At 34.2% G+C, this 25,184-nt stretch overlaps 1 protein-coding gene across 1 annotated transcript; it reads right to left on the reverse strand.

The window, feature by feature from the left end:
- Positions 1-391: 391 nt before the first annotated feature.
- LOC145093059 (uncharacterized) lies at positions 392-2,274 on the reverse strand. The gene is made up of 4 exons (XM_079031100.1): positions 1,475-2,274; positions 970-1,059; positions 809-876; positions 392-706 (listed from the first exon to the last, which is right to left on the reverse strand). Exons 1-4 carry the CDS (start codon positions 2,135-2,137, stop codon positions 568-570), a joined length of 960 nt encoding a protein of 319 aa, XP_078887226.1. The 5' UTR covers positions 2,138-2,274; the 3' UTR covers positions 392-567.
- Positions 2,275-25,184: the final 22,910 nt, after the last annotated feature.

Genomic DNA, 25,184 nt, shown 5'->3' on the forward strand with positions numbered 1-25,184 from the left:
CACACACATTGTGACAATATAATGATATATGCATATATAATCTTATTGTATGGGAGTTAACTTATTGTTTTTAATTTAGTTGATTAAGATGGTGGATGATATCTTGATGTCAATATATTAGGTATTTGATGTAGGCATCTAATAACTTTTAAGTTGTAATATTGTTTGAATTGATCATGTGTTACACAAATTGATGAATTTGTTCACATTTCACTACTACAAGATCCGGGTTTTTTTAGGTTTTTATATGTTAAAATACATCACATGTTCCTAAAATAACAAAACAATTGATTAGCATTGCATGTGTTGTAAATATTCGTGAGTACTCATTAAATTTGCTCTTTTTTTAACTGACAAGGGTAGAAAAATATAAAAAGCCAAACAATCTCAATGGGCAAACAAAAACTATCATTCATTTTATTGTGACAACTGCTCAAGGCACAACTGTTACAAAAGATTTCATTTTAAAAAGAACAATTAATCAACATAATGATCATATTCAATACACAAAACAATGGTTATGTAGTAATATATGGTATAGAGAAAAAAATACAAAGTGATAAACGATTATTTGTGTAGTGGTTCCTCAGTTGGTAGTGAAGCAAGAAACTTCTTGAGGCATCGACTATAGACACATGGTCGTTCTATATGAACAAGATGACCAGCCTTTGGTATCCCTTCAACTGTTGTATTCTCTCCTAATTCCCTGTTAATTAAATAATCACAAAACTAAATTAATTACGTTTCACTATAAGACCTAACAAACAAAAATAAGTGGATCTTTGATCCTATCATCAATTAATGTTACCATTTCATGTTTTGAGCAAGCTCCATCTTAAATATTTGATCATTCTCGCCCCATAGAAGATGTATTCTCTAGAAAATTATCACCCCAAATCATTAGTCAATAGTTTAAAGTATATATAAGAGATATATAGTCGTTCATATGGGATATATATGTTGTCATACCTGTGGAAAATATGGAATGGTAATATCCTTGTTGCTAACTATCAATCCCTCTAGTAGCTCACCTCTTTCTTTTCTGTTGTTAAACATAACCTGTAAAACATACATCAAGTCGTTAAAAATATTTAACAAAAAAAAATAGTAAACCTACATAACCTATCTCAAGGCCCATATGAGATGTTAATTGATTGCAACAACACTAATAATATTTTGTGTGTATCCGTATTTCAACTCTAGACCTCGTATGTGAAATTTCACTCACAAAACATTAGGTTCTTGTGGCACAGTGGATATTTTATGGTTCGTCATGGAAAGATTTTAAATTCATTTTTCAACTTATGATTTCCAATTAAGTATAATTATGTGTATTGATGGCTTGTGTAAGTTTCCATCTTATCAAAAGTGTAGTAAAATATGTTGTTCAGGCAAATAATTGAAGTATGATGTTAACAAGAGACTTATTGTAACAAGAAAGAATAGTTAAAGGGTAAAAATGGTAAAATATAACCTCGAGGTAATCTTTATGGAGGCGGTCAGGGAACCATAACTTCTTATGTGTCGCAACAGATAAAAGGGCCTTCAAACCCTTCACCGAATCCGGCAACAGAAGCTCCGACGACGACGAAAAGCCTAACTCTTTCAATGTCAACTCACTTATCGAATCCGTCATAGAAAGTATCGACCCTGAAATCACCATAGCTCGAATCATCTCCGGGTACAATTCAGCCATCTTAAACGCCACCATCCCACCATAACTAAAACCCACCACCACACACCGCTCAACACCCAGCTTTCTCAACCCTTTGACCAAACACTCCGCCTGAAACGTCGGAGACCGATCGGGGCTATCAGAGATTGATCCTCCGAAGAAGAGAAGATCCGGGACGTATACAGAGTACTCCTTTGAGAGCGAGCCAATTTGAAACTGCCATGTGGCTATGCCCTCTGCAGCAAAACCATGGACTAAGACGACCACCGGCTTCTCCGGTTTGGGGTTGATTGTGGTGACGACGGTGGTTTTTGATTTTTTGTTGGGTTTTTGAATGGTTTCATTTGGTACCCAGAAGTTCATGATGGTTCCAGGCTCAATATCGATGGCGTGGGTCTGGACTCCGGCCATTTTCATCAACAGGATAATCAGTGGCTCCTGTATGGCTACTAAGTTCACCATTTTTGGCGCTCGGATTTCAGACAGGAGTAAAGAGGAGAGGTGAATGGAGTGAAAGTGGGAGGAGGGTGCTAGGCATATTAAGTACAGGAGGGAAGGTAGAGTTGGTGTTGGCAAGTCATCTGTTTCAAACTTTCCAATTCGAATTCTTTTCCGTAATATATATATATATATATATATATATATATATATATATATATATATATATATATATATATATATATATATATATATATATATATATATATATAGGTTAAGGTTCAGACCATTCTAATTTTGTGAGACCGTGACACCAAATTTAAAAATATTTTTAAAATGCAAAATAAATGGAAAAATCTAAAAGTTCTTTTTTCAAATATTATTTTCGGAACTTAAATTAACTAAAAAAAATAAAAAAAAATTCCATTTTTTTTGAAAAATACATGAAATATTCTAATAGAATATATTACACTGACATATTCTAAAAAATAATTTTAAATTGCAGAATAAATGGAAAAATCTAAAAATTCTTTTTTTAAATATTATTTTCAGAACTTGAATTAACTAAAAAAAATAAAATAAAATAAAATAAAAATAAATTCCATTTTTTTTGAAAAATACGTGAAATATTCTAATAAATGTTACACTGTACATATTCTAAAAAATAATTTTAAAATGCAAAATAAATGGAAAAATCCAAAAATTCTTTTTTTAAATATTATTTTCGGACTTAAATTAACTAAAAAAAATTTTAAAAAAAATAAAAAAAATGCGTCTCACGGTCTCACAAAATTAGGCCGTCTCACATGAACCTAACCCTATATATATATATATATATATATATATATATATATATATATATATATATATATATATATATATATATATATATAGAGAGAGAGAGAGAGAGAGAGAGAAAGAGAGAGAGAGATTGAGAGAGAGTTACGTTCAAATGTTTTCACTATCTATTGTGTGCATTGATTCTGGACCAATCATTTTAGTTATTTTAAGAAAGTAATTAATGCATATTAAATGTTGAAGATGTAATTACTTTCTTAAAATAACTAAAATGATTGGTCCAGAATCAATCATACATGCACACAATAGATAATGAAAACAAAATAACATAACCATATATATATATATATAGAAAGAGAGAAAGAGAGAGAGAGAGAGAGAGAGAGAGAGAGAGAGAGAGAAAGAAGGAAAGAAAGAAAGAGAAAGAAAGGCATGATCAATGGAAAATTAAATTGAATAAGAGAACTAACAAATTTTTTATCTATAGTGAATTTAAGTAGCTTTATTTAAGTACCAAAGCTTATGTAAATAAATATATTTAAAACAATTGCAACAAAAAAAAAATTATATGAATTTAGTTGTGCATTTTTTTTTTGAAAATGTATATTTGCATAAAAAAAATATAAATATGCATTAAAACTGTAACTTTTTGAAAAAGTCCTTTTTAAAATCATAATTTCGAAATATAAGGTATATATTAACTTATTTGAAAAAAAAATAATTTTTTTTCACATTAACGAAGATATTTTTTAAATTTAGAAATTAATATTTAAAAAAAATCAAAATTTTTCTTTAATGTATATTCATATTTTTAAAAACATGTGAATATGCATATGCAAATTTTTAAAAATCAATTTTAATACTCCTATATGTATACATAGGAGTAAGCATATACATATACATATGAATAAATATGTTCATATGGATATGCATATACATACGAATACTGTTGTATGTATATGCATATAAATATGAATAAGTATATGAATGTTGGAGGATATATATATATATATATATATATATATATATATATATATATATATATATATATATTAGGCAATGAAATACATATGATTATACTTATGTATATGCATATACATATGCGTAATATGATATATACATAATAATTAGTATATGCATATACATATGAATATGTGTATGCATATGCATAACAACATATATGGATAAAAATAAGTATATGCATATCCATGATAGTAAGTACATGTATATGAATAAGATATGCATTAGAATAAGTATATACATAATAATATAGTATATGCATATGCATATACATCACAATAAGTATATGTACATGCATAAGAATAAGACAAAATTACAAAAATGATCCATGTGGCTTTCCAAAAGTCACAAACTCAATTCATATTATTTTTTTTACGAACATGGACCCTATGGTTTCCAAAACTTGCATGAATTGCCATTTTTGCTGACGGTGTTACTGTCCATCCGTTAATGTGAAGGTATTTTACGTGTTTATTTTTATATATTTGTCGATATAACTCAAGGTGGTTAACATTTTGAATGTAATTTAGAACTTTCTTTCATTAAATGTTTTTTGTTAAATTATATGGTTTATTTATAAAACTGTTGGTTTAAATTCGAGTTTGTCTATGTTTCGAAGTTGTTTCTTTTATATATATTTTTGTGTTTAACTTTACGTAAATTTCTTACGTATGAGGCGAGTCACATATAATAACTTTCATTTGTTAATTTTAAAACTCATATTATATTCAAGTTTGTTTATGTTTCGACATAATATTTTCTTTAGATTTTTTTCTTTAATTTTATGTACATTCCTAAATATCATTCGGGTCACATGTAATAACTTTCGCTCATTAACTTAAAAAATGTATTATCATCGAGCTTGTCTACGTTTTGTGAAACGTATTTTTTAATGTTTTCTTGCTTAATTTAATGTACGTTTAATATGTATGACTCGGGTCAAATATTGTAACACACGTAAAAATCACAAGAATTTTAAACTTTTTAAAACCAAATCAAATTCACAAATTGTTTATAAACATAGTTTTCAAAACATTTTGAACATCATAATCTCCCAAAATTATAGTTATAAGCAAGAGGATGTCTACAGTCACACCTTCGCCTTTCCACAGTCATCTAATGTACCTGAAACATATCCCAAAACTGTAAGTCATCGCTTAGTGAGATCCCTCAAAGTACCAACACATAAACAGATAACATATAAACAATAAACAATATGTCGGGTCCAATCAACCATCGAGTTGGAATACCCCAAAATACTAAGGATCCAATCAACCATCGGGTTAGAATACCCCAAGCCCACTCAATCATCGAGTTGGAATGCTAATCTACAATAGGTCCTGTCATCCTTGGGTTGGAATACCCTCGGGTCCAATCAACCATCGAGTTGGTATGCCCCGACCTGTTGGCTTACTCACAAAATAGTAAAGCCTCAACCACCAACCAAATATGTTCACATATAAAAGATAAACATATAAACAATCTATAGACAAACAGGCGGATCTACAGATCATTAAGCATAGCATCATCCTATATACCAAGATACCGATCTAACATATCAATGCAACACGATAACATACTATCACATCACGGGATACCAAATCAAAAGGTCGGCATTGGTGCCTTCCACCCTCAAGTACAGTGAGGAAAACTCACCTTGGAAACTGAACACTAGTTGATGAGGTCCTAACTCTGAATCTCAGCTCAAACCGACACCTAAGCATCAGCATGACCCAAATCTCAACATAATCTAAAATACACAAAAGATCCTTAAGTTAGACTCGGTCAAACTTGGTCAAAGTCAACCCACCTCATGTCGTGGCCTATGACATCCCCATTTTCATGGCCAGAAAAGAACGATGTTTTTGTTTATGCTTTATAAAAATCAGAGTACCTCTTTTAATAAAAAGGTTGCGGAATTTGTTCCTAGTAAAACATGATAAATACGTTATCAAAGCATTTCCAAAGAAAAATATTTTTATTCAATTTAAAACATTTGGGATGTCATCGTCAATACAGAAACCTAAGCATAAACATAACTTACATTCATTATCACTAGTGATTTATATCTCCTTAATCTCTCAGTATAATGTGACTTCATATCAACACCTGTGATATAAATAAACTGAGTGGATCAGGTTGAGAAACCTAGTGAGTACATAGGGTTTTCAATCCACAATAAATAAGTTTATTATTTTCATCAACCAAACAAACCCGATTACTCATTCTCGTTATCCTCACATTACGTCCTAAACACTTATCATAAGGGACCTAGACTAAGGATCAACATCAGGATGGACACTACTGCCAAGGGGATTCCTTAGCAATAAATGTCCTATAGGCAACCATGTGGGGGATGGAGTAAACCTGGTGAGCACATAGTTTGTAACGCCCGTAGATCCAGGCTAGTCAGTTTAGAGATAATAGGGGTCGAAAATGACTTTTTGGCAAAAGATTATTTAGAATAAATAATCCTAACCAAGTTTTAGTATATGTTACAAGGTTTCCGTACATATAAAGAGCATCAAAATCCGAGTTATAACGAAGAAGTTATGACTCGTCGAAGTTTCGCGACGGAACAGGCACGACACCGGGAAGTGTAAATAGTGAATTTATGATAGAGCAACTTTTAGCCTTCACGATCTAAAAAAAAGTCATAGAAATTGTTAAACCGAGAGTGTCCATAAAAAGAACACCCAAATCTGACTTCGTATGAGGAAGTTATGATTTTTCTAAGATTTGGTATAGCGGTGCATGGCCCAATACTCGAATTTTAGTTCGAGCAGTTTTTGGCTTACGTGACCTACATGATAGTTTAATATCTCATTAGTAGGAACTCAACGACAAAAAGACAGACAAAAACGGAGTCCGTATGTAAAAGTTATGAATTTTACGCGGACATTTAACAGTGTAATCACCTCCTACTGTTAAATTTAAGATCGGTCGAGAATTATCCGACGGAGTAAAAAGGAAAGTTGTAGATTTTATTTTTACCTATGAGTGGATATAAATAACATCAAAAAAGAAGCTCGTATGCGAAAGTTATGGACGAAGCTTAGTCTCTACTTTTCGAGCGTGACAAATTCTATACAGTTTTGTAAATCCGAGATAGATTGAGAATTAGCCAACGAGGTCTATACGAAAGTTGTAGTACTCTTAAATACCAATGCGTGGATATAAATATCGACAAAAACGGAGATCGTATGTGAAAGTTATGGACGAAGCTTAGTCTCTACTTTTCGAGCGCGGCAAATTCGATACAGTTTTTGTAAATATAAGATAGAAGGAGAATTAGCCGACGGGGTCTAAATCAAAGTTGTAGTACTCGTAAATACCAATGCGTGTATATAAAGAACGTATAAAACGGAGCTCGTACGCGAAAGATATGGACGATGCTTGGAGACTACTTTACTATAAAATTCTTATAAATAAGAGATGAACTCTTCATAATTTCTTCACACCATAAGCCTTTCTTTCTCTCTCTAACCTCCCTAAGCCCCTCCCAAGTCTAGGGAACCTCTTTAGCACGAGAAGAAAGCCCCGGAGCGCCTGACGGCTCCGAGAAGAAAAGCTTTCGGCTCGGAAACGATGCTCCAGCGAAGCTCGGTTTTTAATAAAAACCCGTTGTAAGTGAGCTACGCATATACTATATTTAATATAGTTTTTATTTAATTATAGTAACATTATTAGGAACTTATAATAAGTATTTGAGCTATTAGTATTGGTTATATAAGTATTGTTTAACGCTTATATAATAGTAATAATAACTAGACTATTAATTAGTCTCGGTGAATAATAGACTAAACTCTAGTCGTAATAATATTAGGTTTCGTCAAAGGAAATTTTTTTTTAGAAGCAAAGCGCTGTCTGAGTTCGCAATCACCACCTTATCAAGTGAATGCATAGTCCCTTTCATGAACATGATTTTAATACAAGTATTGATTGAAGTATTAATTATATGTTTATGTGTGAGTTAAATGATGTTGCCTGAAATACGTGTTAAAGAACATACCAGGCTATATATGATGATTTAGGATAAAGAGTAAACCTAAATTAATTATGAGGAATATTGGGTAGTATTTTCTTACGTGTACAAGTGAGTTATACTCAGAGAATAGAACTTTAGTATATGTCATTGATCCGGGAGCATGGATTAGACACAGTATTTGTCCCTAGTCCGAGAGTATGGATTGGACATAGTCAACTATCATTAATCTGGTAGCATGGACTAAGACATAGTCAATTGTCCTTAGTCCGGGAGTATGGATTAAGACATAGTCAGTCGTCCTCGGTCTGGGAGTATAGATTGGACATAGTCAACTGTCATTAATCCGGGAGCATGGATTAAGACATAGTCAATTGTCCTTAGTCGGGGAGTATGGATTAAGACATAGTCAGCCGTCCTCAGTCTGGGAGTAAGGATAGGACATAGTCATTCGTCGTTAATCCGGGAGAATGGATTTACACATAGATACTTGTCCCTAATCTGAGAGTATGGAATGGGCACAATTATTAATCCGAGAGCATGAATTAGATCCGAGAGTATGGGTTAAGTAAGAGGTAAAATTTAAGGTCCGAGAGTATGGATAGTCTCGTTGTAAGGATTAATGAGGTGCGGTAAGATTTGCTTATATATCTATGGTGAAATTATATATTTTGTGAGTTCTATATTATACATATGATATAACATTGTGGGATTGAAAACCCTATGTACTCACAAGGTTTCCCAACCTGACCCACTCCAGCTTATTTGTATCACAGGTGTCTATATGAAGTTACATTACACAGAGAGAGTAAGGAGATGTAAATCACTAGTGATAATGAAAGTAAGTTCTGTTTATGCTTATGCTTCTGTATTGATGATGACATCCCAATGTTTTAAAATAAATAAAAAAAATACATTTCTTCGGAAATGCTTTGATAACGTATTTATCATGTTTTTTCTGAGAACAAATTCCGCAACATTTTTATAAAAAGGGTACTCTAATTTTTATAAAGCATATACATAATCGGTATTTTCTGGCCGTGAAAATAGGGATGTCACACAGTTCAAATAAACACCTACAGGTTGCGAGCCTGCTAGCATTCCACTAGACTATCTAGAATAGTCCGTGGTCGTCATCTATACTCTGCTAGATGACTGGATCATCAAAAAACATCTATAACGAGGCCTCTCATTATTTTATTTCGTCACACAGCAACTATTATATCTACCCATGTTTTACCCAACACAGTTTGTAGATATAAAATACATATACAGTTTAAATCATTTAAAACATGTATAAAATCGTTCATCCAGCATAGATAGCAAGTATACAGATAATATGCACACACAACACGTAATTTATAAAAAATACTTCATACCTATGTGTAATCTGAAAGTAACTATGCACTCACTTGAAAAGATGGTGATTCCGAACTCAGACAGCGCTTCGCTTCTTAAAAATAATCTCCTTCGACGAAACCTAGTATTATTACCACTAGAGTTTAGTATATTATCCGCCGAGACTAATTAATAGTCTATCTATTATTAATATTATATATGAGTTAAACAATACTTATATAACCCATAATAATAGCCCAAGTACTTATTATAAGTTCCTAATAACGTTATTATAATTAAATAAAAGCTATATTAAAAATAGCGTAGGCGTAGCTCACTTACAGCAGGTTTTATAGAAAACCGGGCTTTGCTTGGAGCAGCGTTCCCGAGCCGAAAAGCTCTTCTTCTCGGAGACTTTGAGCACTCCGGGGCTTCCGCCTCATGCTAGGGAGGTTCCCTAGGCATTTCGGGGGGTTTCGGGGCTAGAGAGAGAGAGAGAGAGAGAGAGAGAGAGAGAGAGAGAGTAAAGAAAAGAAAGAATGGGAAATGTGTGAAGAAAATGAGTGTGAGAGAGGTTCTATTTATAGGGTGGAAAATGGCTGAACTTGGTGTCACATGTCACCATCTAGTGGTAAGACTTGGGGAGAAAGCAATGGTCACGATTGTGCCACATCACCTATTTTCGCACAACACACTTCCGACTTCTAAAATCCGTAACTTTTACATACTACCTCTGTTTTTGACGTTCTTTATATCCAAGTGTAGGTAAAAATAAGGTCTACAACTTTCATTTTGACTCCTTCGGCTAATTCTCGACCGATCTTAAATTTAATAGTACGAGGAGATTATAATGTTAAATGTTTGCGTAAAATTCATAACTTCTACATACGGACTCTGTTTTCGTCTGTATTTTTACCGTTGAGTTCCTATTAATGAGATATTCATTCTCATTTAGTTCGTGTAGGCCAAAAACCGCTCGGTCTAAAATTTGAGTTTCAAGATGTGCACTGCTAAGCCAAATCTTAGAAAATTCATAACTTCCTCATACGAAGTCAGATTTGGGCGTTCTTTTTTTGTATGTTCTTGGTTTAATATATACTACAACTTCTGTTTAGATTTCTAAGGCTAAAAATTCCTCCATCGTAAATTCACAATTTACGTCTCCCGGTGTCGTGCCGGTTTTGCCGTAAAACTTCGACGGACTATAACTTCTTCGTTATAACTCGGATTTTGGCGTTCTTTATATGCACGGAACCCTTCAGACGTATTCTACAACTTGGTTAAAGATTTTTTATTTTAAATAATCTTTTTTTGAAAATTCGTTTTTAACTCCTACTATCTCTAAATTAACTAGCCCGGATCTACGGGCATTACAATTATTTCCCCCTTAGGATGATTACGTCCCGGAATCATCAACGAAACAGGGCTCCCATGATGACTCCATACGTTATCTTTTCATCCTAAGTAGTAACTGTAACTTTGATGTTTCTTCAAACGATTATCTAACTCTGAGACTTCCTGACTGCAGGCGGTGCCCGGTCTCGGACCCGCTCTCTATCTCATGCTAGACTTCCAATCATGATCTTCATGTCACGATCTCGATCTTTATTGGAGACTCCTTCTTTAAAAAACTTGAGATAAGCTTCTTCCTTCGATTATCATAATATACTGATGGGTCTTTTAGAGTCAAATTCCAGAACAGACTATACCTTCCTTCATGTTCTAAGCACATCTTAAACAGTAGCATTCCTAGCTACAAGCAACTATCGCGATACCTCTACCGATCGCTTTGATTATCTTTTACTTCAATCTTTCGGCTTAAGTCAGATGCTACATCAAACTTGGTTCTCCGAACCATGTAACATACTCATCGTAGTCGGAATCAATTCGATATGACCACTAGGGTCAGAATAACAATCATCCTCTTAGTCATTACCAAAACGATGGTAACGACATATTTGAATAAAACGATATTAATTACTAGCTTCTTGGTAACCTTGTGACTTTCCTTGATCCAAGCATGAGTCATGTGCTTCTGGTAGTATAGGCATCTACTACCATTCACACATACTCATACTCGTCCCATGTATTGTCTCGCAGTTTTCCAAGTCATTATCACAAAAACAATTTTAACACATACAAATGTGTCCAAACAATCATATAATTTTATCTAGACTCTACTAGGACTTCTTCCATGCGTATCTTCGATCATCAATTCTGCTTCAAATCAGTTGGTGATGGAATGTCAGACGATGGGATAACTTCATGGATTATACCAAAAAACTTTCTTTCTGCTAATCGAAAGTGTACTTCTCCCGTACAAGACACATTATTTATTAGACGCATTCTAAAGGCAAGATATCACTCTTACGATATCTTCCGATAGGTATCATTCACTATCGTAAGCCTTCTCATTTCCTCCATTTATTCAATTCACTACGAGTCTTCACCATGATGTGCTACACACCAAAGCAGGCGTTCGGTGTATCGAGATGACAATATAGATAAAGGAAGATGTAGACGCGTATTCCTCCTTATTACTCCGAAAAGTTACATGCCAGTTCTAATACCATATTTAAATGTTTAGAAACCTAAACACATAAAATTTCCAGATCCGGTCGGAGACAGACCATAGATCCGATCAAACGATAACATAAAGCATCATAAATCATTTAGCACATATAAGCATTTTAGGCATCTTCCCTAATTAAGCTAGTGTTTGTGTCTATTCAGGTGTACTTCCTAATATATTAGACACACTCCTCACGATCATCGCTTAACATTCTAAGTTTAAGTCTTGAAATAAATCCTTATTCCTAGTTCGCTTAAACTAATGCTCTGATACCAACTGTGACATGCCCATTTTCACGGCCAGAAAAGACGGATTTTTTTTGTTTATGCTTTATAAAAATCAGAGTACCTCTTTTAATAAAAAGGTTGCGGAATTTGTTCCCAGTAAAACATGATAAATACGTTATCAAAGCATTTCCAAAGAAAAATATTTTTATTCATTTTAAAACATTTGGGATGTCATCGTCAATACAGAAACCTAAGCATAAACATAACTTACATTCATTATCACTAGTGATTTATATCTCCTTAATCTCTCAGTATAATGTGACTTCATATCAACACCTGTGATATAAATAAACTGAGTGGGTTAGGTTGAGAAACCTAGTGAGTACATAGGGTTTTCAATCCACAATAAATAAGTTTATTATTTTCATCAACCAAACAAACCCGATTACTCATTCTCGTTATCATCACATTACGTCCTAAACACTTATCATAAGGGACCTAGACTAAGGATCAACATCAGGATGGACACTACTGCCAAGGGGATTCCTTAGCAATAAATGTCCTATAGGCAACCATATGGGGGATGGAGTACACCTGGTGCGCACACAATTCAAATAAACACATACAGGTTGCGAGCCTGCTAGCGTTCCACTAGACTATCTAGAATAGTCCATGGTCGTCATCTATACTCTGCTAGACGACTGGATCATCAAAAAACATCTATAACGAGGCCTCTCATTATTTTATTTTGTCACACAGCAACTATTATATCTATCCATGTTTTACCCAACACATTTTGTAGATATAAAATACATATACAGTTTAAATCATTTAAAACATGTATAAAATCGTTCATCCAGCATAGATAGCAATTATACAGTAATATGCACACACAACATGTAATTTATATAAAATACTGCATACCTATGTGTAAGCTGAAAATAACTATGCACTCACTTGAAAAGGTGGTGATTCCGAACTCAGACAGCGTTTCGCTTCTTAAAATAATTTTGCTTCGACGAAACCTAGTATTATTACCACTAGAGTTTAGTATATTATCCGCCGAGACTAATTAATAGTCTATCTATTATTACTATTATATAGGCGTTAAACAATACTTATATAACCCATAATAATAGCCCAAGTACTTATTATAAGTTCCTAATAACGTTACTATAATTAAATAAAAGCTATATTAAAAATAGCGTAGGAGTAGCTCACTTACAGCGAGTTTTATAGAAAACTGGGCTTTGCTTGGAGCATCGTTCCCGAGCCAAAAAGCTCTTCTTCTCGGAGCCTTCGAGCACTCCGGGGCTTCCGCCTCGTGCTAGGGAGGTTCCCTAGGCATTTTCGGGAGGTTTCGGGGCTAGAGAGAGATTAAAGAGAAGAAAGAATGGGAAATGTGTGAAGAAAAATGAGGGTGAGAGAGGTTCTATTTATAGGGTGTAAAATGGTTGAACTTGGTGCCACATGTCACCATCTAGTGGCAAGACTTGGGGAGAAAGCAATAGTCAAGATTGTGCCACATCACCTATTTTCGCACAACACACTTCTGTCTTCTAAAATCCGTAACTTTCACATACGACCTCTGTTTTTGACGTTCTTTATATCCAAACGTAAATAAAAATAAGATCTACAACTTTCATTTTGACTCCGTCGGCTAATTCTCGGCCGATCTTAAATTTAATAGTACGAGGAGATTATATTGTTAAATGTCCGCGTAAAATTCATAACTTCTACATACAGACTCTGTTTTCGTCTGTATTTTTACCGTTGAGTTCCTATTAATGAGATCTTCAATTCTCATTTAGTTCACGTAGGCCGAAAACCGCTCGATCTAAATTTCGAGTTTCGGGTTGTGCACTGCTAAGCCAAATCTTAGAATTCATAACTTCCTCATACGAAGTCAGATTTGGGCGTTCTTTTTTTGTATGTTCTTGGTTTAATATATACTACAACTTTTGTTTAGATTTCTAAGGCTAAAAATTCCTCCAACGTAAATTCACAATTTACGTCTCCCGGTGTCGTGCCGGTTTTGCCGTAAAACTTCGACGAACCATAACTTCTTTGTTATAACTCGCATTTTGGTGTTCTTTATATGCACGGAACCCTTCAGACGTATTCTACAACTTGGTTAAATATTTTTTTATTCTAAATAATCTTTTGTTGAAGATTCGTTTTTGACCCCCATTATCTCTAAATTGACTAGCCCGGATCTACGGACGTTACATGGCCAGGCATCAGTAACGTCGTAACAGCAAACCTGATCATATTCTACTCGACTCGACCAAACTAATCAAATCAGTCAAAGAAAACTTCCTGAACAGGAATCACGACGTCAGCACCCATTCTCACGTTATGAGCTCCAAGGGTTCTAACAGTACGCAGGGATGCTCTGAATCTCACGTCGTGATATCTTACGTCTCAAGTCGTGAGCATTGTTTGTGGCTAAGGGTCACCATTTTAAGTCCTTATTTCATTAAGTCTTCGAGTCTACTTCATCCAGAAGCTAAAAGGGATCCCTAAGGTCCATAAAAATATTTCCTTTATGGACATGCATGCACCAAACGTGATCATCCATTTCTAGGTTAAAAAGAGAATGAATGGGCTTCATTCTTTCATGCATGCCTCAACTCCATACCAACTTTTAGATCTGAACATTATAATGCTCTAGGGACTCTTAGAATCCATAAAGTTGCTAAGTTTATGGATTTACTCCACTCAAGCATGCAATAACATCAATAAGATGGACAAAACTTAAGATCTATTCATGATACGCAATAAAGTTGGAGCCTTTGATACTTAAAAGGGTCCAAAAGCAGGAAAAGATGATGATGATGATGATTCTTTGCCCACGCCACTACTAGAGCACTTCCTTCTTCTTCTTTTCTTCTCCTTCAAGCAAGAAATGCACCTAAATGAAAAAAGATCTTAGAGAGGAGTAAGATTAGGGTTTCTGGATGTTTAGAGAGTGAGAGAGGCTGATGGTGAGAAACCCTATCCCTCTCATTCCCTTAAATACCGAAAACTTAGGGTTTTTGTTCATCAGCCGCCCTCATATCGTGAGCACTAGACTGCTCACGTCGTGAGCCTTAAAATGACGCACGATCGCTCCTCACGATGGGAGAAGGCATTCCTCATGTCGTGAGCGGGGTAAATTTTGAAAATTTTAACTTTACAATATTAAAGATAATGTGTACCAGATCCGGGTGTTACACATATAATACATTTTTTGATTATTTAAGCTTTCATTCGTTGACTTTAAAAAAAAATCTTACTTACATATTTTTATGCATGTGCCGATATAAATTTGATTTTTTTTAATGTTTCAATGATTTTTTGTAGGTTTTGATGCTTATTTTATGTATGAGTTTGTTCACATATAATAGATAAACGCATAATTATATAATTAAAAAAATGTAAAAAAAAGATACATCGAAACGTAGACAAACTTGAATATAATACATTTTAAAAGCTACCGAATGAAAGTTATTATATATGACTAAAACAATACATAGGAATGTACATAAAATTAAGCACAAAAATATATAAAAAAAATTGTCGAAACATAGGAAAACTCGAATATAATACGTTTTCTTAAAATTAACAAACAAAAGTTATTATATGTGATATGTCTCATACGTAGGAAATGCACATAAACTTAAACACAAAAACGAAAAAAAAAAAAAAAACAACTACATCGAAACATATACAAACTCGAATTTAAACCGACAACTTTATTAAAAAAAAAACCGTGTAATTTAAAAAAAAAATAATAACGACAGAAAGTTATAAATTAAAAACTCGAATTTAAACCGACAACTTTATAAATAAAACCATGTAATTTTAAAAAAAAAAATAACGAAAGAAAGTTTTAAATTAAACTTGAAATGTTAACCTCCTTGAATTATCCCGACAAATATATAAAAATAAACATCTAAAAATACTTTTTTTAGGTTAGCGGATGGAAATTATTAATGAAAATCAAATTATATATAATATGAGGTTAAACACTAAAATTTTGAAAATAAAATGGTGAAAATAATATTTTTCAAAGTTTAAAGTGAAGATCTCAAAGTGATTTTAAAATATAAAATGGTGGAAAAGACACAAATTTATAAACTAAAAATATAGACAAAATTAAATAAATTGTCCATATGGTTTACCTGTAGTCACAAACTTAGTTTCTGCTACTTGAAAAATACTAAAATATCCTCATACTAATGGATGAACAGTAATGACGTCAGGAAAAAAGGACATTCAAGCAAGTATTGGAAACCACAATGACCATGTTCGTCAAAAAAATTAACAGAGACTAAATTTGTAACTTTTGGTAAACCATAGAGACCATTTTTATAATTTTGTCTAAAAATAAGTATATGATATATATATATATATATATATATATATATATATATATATATATATATATATATATATATATATATATATATATATATGAATTTGGTATCAAATTTCATATGTATATATAAATACATATATCTAAGACAATTGCAAAAAATAATAATAATAATAATAATAATAATAATATTAATATTATGAACACCATGTATTTATGCACTATTTTTTTAAAAGCTATATTTGCACAAAAAAAAATATGAATATGCATTAAAAATGAATTTTTTTGAAAAAATCTTTTTTTAAATTTTAATTTCGAAATATAAGGTATATATTCACTTATTTAAAATATATATATATATATATATATATATATATATATATATATATATTTATTTTATCTTTTTATTTTTTAAAAATCAACAAAGATACTCCTTACATTTCAAACTTAATATTTTAAAAATGAATTTTTCAAAAAAATGAATTTTTAATGCATATTTATATCTTTTTTTGTATATGCATATTTTTAAAAACATGTGAATATAAATATGCATACTTTTAAAAAACAATTTTAATGCTCCTATATGTATGCATAAGAGTAAGCATATACATATGGCTTATATTGTAACTTTTTATTTCATTCCATGATGGAGTGAGAAAAATATACACCCCCATGCTGAAGAATGAACATAATAATAGGAATTACATTCATTCAAGAATGATCCATCCTATTCCATTCCAGTGGAACAAACAATTACATTCCTTCCCAATTCCATCATACTAAACACTACATTACTTTGTTTATCTTTTCTATTTTCAAATAAACACTACCTTACTTTGTTTATCTTTTCTATTTTCAAATAACAGCTATAGAAAGATAAGAGAGAAAAAACATGTAAAGATTGTAACCGGATCAAATTAAAGCCATTCAACTGTTAAAGTGGCTGAATAAAAAGTTGTAAATTACAAGTATTAGTAAAATCATCATAATTGTAAATACTTTTTCGTTTGCAATTCTATATCAGAAAAGTCATACTCATATTCCACAAACATTAAACAAACATGAAACATCGGTAAATTTACATGTCCATATTTCAATTATTATAGCAATTATCACATATAAAACTCAAAATTATCCAGTGTTCTAAAAGGCGCGCCTTGGCGGGCGCCAAGGCGCGCCATGGCGTGAGGCGCGGCGTCGCCGTTACGAAAAGCTTCATAACGTTGCTATTAGGCGTGGCGCGTGGCAAGACGCGATATGGCGTGACATGGCGCGTTATGGCGTGTTATGGCGCGTGTTTTTTCGTTTGAAACACGTTTTTTTGCTCTTTTTTATACCTTTTCTAATCAGACATACAAGTATTGTGTTTTTTATTAACTTTCTGTTATTAGTTGTTGATATAACACTTCTAAAAACTAGATATATTTGATATAAATTTATATTTATGCGGTAATATAATTATAAATTAATACAAAATCGCCGCCTTACATCACGCCTTGAAAAACGTCATGGCTCGCCATAACTCGTTAAGCTTGAGGCTTGGCCTTGCCGCCACGCCACGCCTCACGCCTTTTAGAACCTTGAAATTATCACAAATGTCACATATTGACAAAAATAAGAACTATCACAAAGAGACAGAAAAATCTGCTTATATGTGTAAAATGACAAAAAAAACGGGGGGGGGGGGGGGGGGGGGGGGGGGGGGGGGCTTCCTTTTACATATAAGGATATAAGCATAAGAAAGTATTATACTCTTAGGCATTTGATGAAACAATTTGCCTGCAAACACATTCGATTTTTTACAGAACATTATACACAACAGATTTCATATATTTGAACATCAAAGACAATTAGCAAATCTGTGACAACCCGAAATTTCCATTATGTATAACATATCAAGTCAATAGAAGTCAGAACAGTTACTGTAAATTTTCAGACTTTTTGGAATAAGTTTGAGTATTTCCAGATTTACACTTTAGGAGAAATCGGGAGAGAGGATGCCCTAGATTATTTTGAGCATCTTAAAAGTTTCAAAACTCCACAAGGTTGGAGTTTACGGCTCAAATGATATTTTGGACCAAAACCCCCAAGGGGTATAAATATGGCCCTTAGCCATATTTGTTTCATTTGTTCCATTTTCAACTAGAGAAAAACCTGATTCTCTCTCAAGGGTCTTCAGCTTTTCATTCCAAATCGTAAGTCCTTCTATCTAAGAGTGTTATAGGGCTTGTTATGTGTCTTAGCATCAAGAAATCACAAGGAAACATCAAGATCAAAGTGTTTACGGCCCAAGAACACCTTGGACCGTAAACCCTTCTTTGATGGCCAAAAGTGTGCCCTTGTCCCTTCCTTTCCTTGTGAAACTAGTCTAGACTCATACCTTAATGTGTATGGGACTTGAAAGCACAAAATACCATGGTCCATATTAGATTACGGTCGCAAACACCAAGGAATTTGGTCTTAGGGTCGTAAACCCCTTCTTAGGGTGAAAATGACACCCTAACACCTTAGTAAGCTTTGGTTAGTGACATAGAGCCTTACCCCATTGACCTAAGGACCAAAAATCACGAAATGGTACTCCTTACCATGAGTTTAAGGCCGTAAACTCACGGGGAAGTGGTCCCAGGGCCGTGAACACCCAACAAGGCCATTCTTGGACCTTAAACCCACCCAAACACTTGTTTAAAGCTTTGGAGCACTTAACCACTTAAGCCCTTAGAGTTTTAAGCCCCTTTTGGTGACTAATTGAGAATTTACGGCCAGGAGTAAACTCCCCTGGGCCGTAAACTCCAATAAAGATGGTCATTGGACCATAAACTCCCGTATGAGGCTTCGCACTCCTTTGTTGCAACTCGAGAGCCTCCTAGCACTTGACCAAAGTGTTTTCCTCGAAATAGGATGTTTATACATGTTTAATTAGTGTTAAAATCACTAATTGTTTATATACAAATGTCTTCATATGTAATTAGGATCATTGTGTGTGTCTAACTCTTCACTTGACACCAAGCACTTGTCCGACACTTCCTTCCGATTCGCTCACTGCAGGTGAGTTCATACCCCTAAATCAATCTTTTGAATGTTTTTAAATTCTTTAATGGGGGGGGATACAGGTTGAATCATGCTAGTTATTATATCAATTATGTGATTAATAACCAGCATACTATAGGATTTACTACACTTTAAGTTGTTTTACCAAACATATTTATGTAAATGGCTTTCCAAAACGTTTTACAAACTGGCATCAAGTCATCTTTCTTAGTTGTTAAAGTTTACAAAGGTTTTTACAAAACTCTGTTATACTTTGTTATCAAAGGATATACTTTTCAAATGCTTTATAAAATGGCATCAAGTCATTGTTATTTCTTTATTGTTCAAAACCCTTAAATGTTTTACAAAACTTCTTTTATACTTTAAATTGTTAAATGCATGCCTAGATATGTATAGTTATATAAGTAATGTTTGAAGGACTTAGGAAGGCTAACCCGCTTTATTTCCTTTTCCCCGTTGGGATGTGGTCTGGTAGGGTATCGAGTATCCGTCCGAAGGTCGTTTAACTATCAGTTATATATCATGTATACATATAAAGACATAAAAGTTCCATCAGTCAGTACAATACCTTTGGGTAGCAAAGGTATAATTGGTGTAAGTCCCTAATTTTCCTGTGTATCAATCAGATCCGTTTGATGGTGCGGAATCTCAATCAAGCGGATGATGTCAAATCAAATAGAAGAGAAGGAGAAGAAGAAGATGATGAATCTCAATTTATTAATGAATAGAATGATGATCCGGATACAAGAGATTCACACACACACTAACACACAATAGTTCTTCTCTCTCTCTGGCCGTAAACTCTCTTCGTGTTCATCAATCAGTTCACACCCTAACACCTATATTTATACAAGGGGAACATGGGCTTGGTGGACATGGGCCGTAAATGGGTTTACGGTCATAAACCTGTTTACGGCCGTAAATGGGTTTACGGCCGTAAACCTGTTTACGGCCGTAAACCTGTTTACGACCGTAAACTCAACCGTTAACACCACCTGACCGTAAACTAGACTGTAAGCTCATAAAATATTACAAAAAAATATAATTGCCCAGAAAAGCAAAGTATAAACCATATTTTGACCAAACAATCCCCCCCTTGGTTTATAACTGTCTTTTCTTAATGACCCAACAAGCTCCCCCTAAAAAGTAGTTGGCTCTTCTTGTCAATCTTCAATGGGAGCTTGGCTTCAGCTTTAACCTTCGATTTCTTCACATCATCAGGATGAAAATATGAATCTTCAATGAATGACTTCAGCTTGAGTACTTGAGGTTTTCTTCAGAATTTGGCATTGAACGCACATTGGGTGAGGAGGCTTGACGTACTGATTCTTGAAAGATGGCGCTTTCAGCTTGAGAATCTTCAGAGAGACCATCAGAGAGAACAAATATTCTAGATTACTTCAGCAGGTTCATAGATAGCAGCAGACAGATTGAGGAGGCTTCAATGCAATCTGTCACATAATCTTCAATTTCTGCTTCACCTTGCTTCTGGGGTTGAAATATTGAATGTTGAAAGAATAATCTTCATTTCTTGCTCCTTCGAATGAGAATTCTTCGATGCTCACGGACGAATCCTTGGCTCAGAAATCTTCAACACAAACTCCACGAGTTTCGTCTTCACCTGAAATCACTTTTCAAGACAAAACAAAACTAAAAGAAAACTTAGCACACAAGTTAAAACAAAAACAAAAATATTTTTGGATTTTTCATATTTTCTGAAAAAGAAATAAAACAGAAATAACACTATTTTTTTAAGTTTTTAATTTTCTGAATTTTTTTTATTTCTCCCCTAATATTTAAATTAGAAGAGCACTATGAACAAACTTAACAAAAACCAAAGTAATAGCTATCTTTAAGAGTGATTTGGGATCAAAGCAGTTAGACAACCTTATTCCACTTGTCGGTACCCTTATCTTCACATCTTCGTCTGATCGATCGCCAGTATTGTGGTCCACTTAAACACAAAAAATTTGTGATAATATTTTGGACAATTTACCAATGACATGATACACATACATATAGATGATTATAATTTTATTATCATGATTGGCCCTAATTCTTAAATAAAATTTTATTAAGACCATTTAACTAACTACAACCAGGGATATTGTTGTCCACCTAAATCAAGCAGCGAGATCTACAGACAATCTGTATGTGTTCAATTTTAAGTGTATTAAAACGTATTTCCCGCTTCCTGATATTCCCCAGCCATCAAGAACTTCCAGAGTACTCCTTACACCGGGTGAGCAGACAATCATTCAGATAGAGGATAGATTCAGAATTCTATTACTTATTGTTTCAGAGGGGTTGAGAAGTAGAAGGTTTCATATGCTGTGTACCAGGTCGGATTGGAAGTCACGTAAAGGAGACAACATATGGCTAACAGATGAGAGGAATTTCATATATATAGCCTGCAGAGAAATAGAGTTGCATATGTTGTGTACCAGGTCGGATTGGAAGTCACGCAAAGGAGACAACATATGAATAACATACAGAGAGAAAGAAAACGATTTTCTACAGACCTAATTTATCTGAATTTACCAGTCGCCCCATCCAACCGGAATTAAGGATAGAATCCGCACATCGAGGAAAAGTGAAACCACAGTTCTAGATACGGGTTATTTAATGTGACCGTTAGATTCCCATGTATATCTCCCTGCTCAACCTATCCGAGCGTCGTGACATCAGGTTAAACGGATCTAACTAGGTCAAAATTTGTCAAGTCCTTAAATTCATTAGGTTCAACTCTCCCTAGTCAAGTCCATTTAAAATCTTTCATGCCTACCAGCGCATCGAACACAGAGCGTAGACGATTCAACTTAGGTACATTACGCCGATTCAGATTGTCCGTTATCACTTGCTAATTTCATTTCCCAAAACATCTCCTACGAGCACATTCCATTAACACCATATTTTGATTTTCTAATTTTCTAATGTTTTTGAATTTTTAAAAATTTTTGAATTTTTTAAAATTTTCTAATTTTTGTTTTGTTTTTATTTCTCCCCCTAAATTTGTGCATGGGAGAGAAACGAAAGTAAATGCGCAAATTTAAACTATCCTAAAACAAAAATTAGTCTTTAAAGCGAATCAGCTTAAGAAAAATTCAGGAGTATAGAGAAGAAAACGCAAACCGTAATTCACCAATTGAATTTGCATTCAGAAGGTCTGAGAACAGCAAGCATAATCTCAAAACAGATCCGAAAATTCTTCATTTCATTAATCACTAACCCCATTTGTGATCTCTTCCTTTCTTCCTTTCCCGTAAAAGGACACATACTCTCAACAAAGGTCTGAATGTTGTACAGTTCAGAGATGTCCCTAATCATTTTCTAGGAGCAGCCACTACCAACAAACCGAAATCTAATGATATGCATCCATAGTTGCTTCGACATAGAGTGGGATTAGTTGGTCTTTGGAACCCAGTCCATTTTGAAACTGGGTCGACCTTTGTCATCAATGCAGGGTACTCTCTCCCATGACATATCCTGCTTATCACAAACAGAAGACGATGAAATATAGAGTCATTAGAAGATTTGGGAGTTTTCACCTTTGGTACCCATCTATATTCGGGTTTAACCCATTTCTTGTTTGATCCGATGGGTGCCTCGGCACTTGCTTTGGAACTTGAAGCTGACTGCCGAGATGACTTTGACCTAACCATTCTTGGCTGCACTGGAGCATCTCTTGGATTGGGCTTCTTGGCCGACATTCCCTTCTTGCCTTTGGGATTTGGATTCTTGGCCTTTTGGGTTTGATTCTTGGCCTTCTGCGCATTCCAGTCACCATTGTCTGAACGTGACCTGGAAGGGTTTCTTTTGAAGTATCTCCTACTTGGCGCGTTTTGCCATCCTTGTGCATAGTAGGGAACGTATGCACGATTAGGACAATTTCTGGCAATGTGTCCAGGTGTTCCACAGTGAAAACAAGTCTTTTTCTTCACTGTGAAGTTATTTATTCCTGCCCCTGGTGGTGTATCCTTGCCTTGTCTCTTGTTGTTCCCACATGCACACTTGCAACAAGAACTCTGTTGCGTTGGAATTGGTGGCCTGTATTTCTCAACGGCAGGTTGATCAGAAGCAGTTGAGTTCGAAGCAACAGATTCAGAGTTCAAGGAGATGTTGGTTTGTTCAATGGTTTTCTCCTTGTTCTCATCTTCTGCTACTTTACCTGCACATAAAGTAGAAGCATTAGTATTTTCAACTTGAATACCTCCTGACACAAATCCAGCTGGTTTGCCATATCAAAGATGTGCCTCCCTGTCAATTTCTTCCTATGTCATAGGGATGGATGTGTAGTTATGATTGAAAGGTGGGGGAACACTATCATACCCCAGACCCTTGTTTTGATTATCTTTAAATTTTAATTGGGTTTCAAATAAGGACTCGACTGTCTGACTTGACGCAATATAATTTTTGAAACTGACATCTGTTTTTCCACACTTAATTTTCAATGTGTGAAGTTCTTCAATTACAGCAGCAAGTTTTCTCTTAATATAGTCATAATTTTCACACTTGTTGCTATACTCTTCCTGAAGCTTCCTAAAGTCCTTGGTTTTTGTTTCTAATTCAGCCTTCAGGGGTTTCTGTCCTTTCCTGAGTCGATATCTTTCATATCTCAGGTCCTCAACTTCTCTTTTTAATAAATCAATTTGTTCCCGAAGAAATTTAATCGTAGTTTCACAAGCTGGAGTACATGTAACTTTAGTGACCGGGATGGTTTTAGAAATCATTGTTTTTCTACACGTCAAAGCATCAAGTTCTTGAATTACATCAGCAAGACTAAGATGATTGAGATCTTTTGTCTTCTTGATGATAGCCACGTTCATATCCCACGATTTCGGAAGTGAATTTAGTAGCTTTTTGTTTATCTCAAACTTAGACAATAAAATCCCAGCTATATTCATCTCAGTAGTAAGTGTAGTAAATCGCTGCAACTGAGTTTCGAGAGTTTCTCCAGGGATATAATCAAAAATGTTGAAATTTTGTCTTAACATCTCCTGCGACTCTCTTTCATGTCTTTCTTCCCTTCATACACCTCAATAAGGGCTTCCCACAAAGCTTTAGCCGACGTATATTCTCTGAACCCTTGAGCAATGTCTGGTGACAAGGCCATGGTCAAGATGGCCAATGTCTTTTCCTGCTCCTCCACACTCTCAAAGTCTTCATCGGTGTAATTTTCTATTTTCTTATCAACCACTTGTCCCGCAACTGTAGTGGTCACTCTGACTGGATTCTTGATGATGCATTTCCACAACTTCAAATCTTTCATTTTTATGTACTTCTCTATTCTGTACTTCCATTCGGGAAACCCATCAGCAGACATTAACCTTGGAATTCACGTGGTGGTACCCATGACAACATCAAGCTCTTGAAAGTGGTTTTGACTTTGAGATTCCATTTTTAACAATTAATTAAAATTCAAATTAAAATAAAACTGATTTAGTTAAAATCCGATTTACTGTCAAAAGGAGTTCACTGCCAAAAATGAGTTTGCGGCCGTAAACTATAAAATTTTCGGTTAAGAGGAGAATACGGTTCAAGGTTCACGGTGCAAGAACTTAATTTAGATTCATGGTCCAAGGTTTTACAGTTGAAGAATACGGTCTTCGATTTCGGGTTTACGGTTCAAGAAAGCAATTCACGGTTGAAGAACTATGACGGGATTGCGGCCGTAAATAGGGATTACGGTCGTAATCTTGGGCCGTAAACAACGATTATTTCAG

The sequence above is a fragment of the Lactuca serriola genome, chromosome 3, assembly GCF_051521515.1.
Source record: "Lactuca serriola cultivar US96UC23 chromosome 3, Lser_US96UC23_V15, whole genome shotgun sequence".
In the NCBI taxonomy this organism is placed as follows: domain Eukaryota; kingdom Viridiplantae; phylum Streptophyta; class Magnoliopsida; order Asterales; family Asteraceae; genus Lactuca; species Lactuca serriola.

Coding starts and splice junctions, on each gene's coding strand:
- LOC145093059 (XM_079031100.1), bottom strand. CDS start 2,137: ATGGTGAACTTAGTAGCCATACAGGAGCCACTGATTATCCTGTTGATG. Junction 1,060..1,474: donor TCCATAAAGATTACCTCGAG/GTTATATTTTAC, acceptor TATGTTTTACAG/GTTATGTTTAACAACAGAAA. Junction 707..808: donor CTTGCTCAAAACATGAAATG/GTAACATTAATT, acceptor TTTAATTAACAG/GGAATTAGGAGAGAATACAA.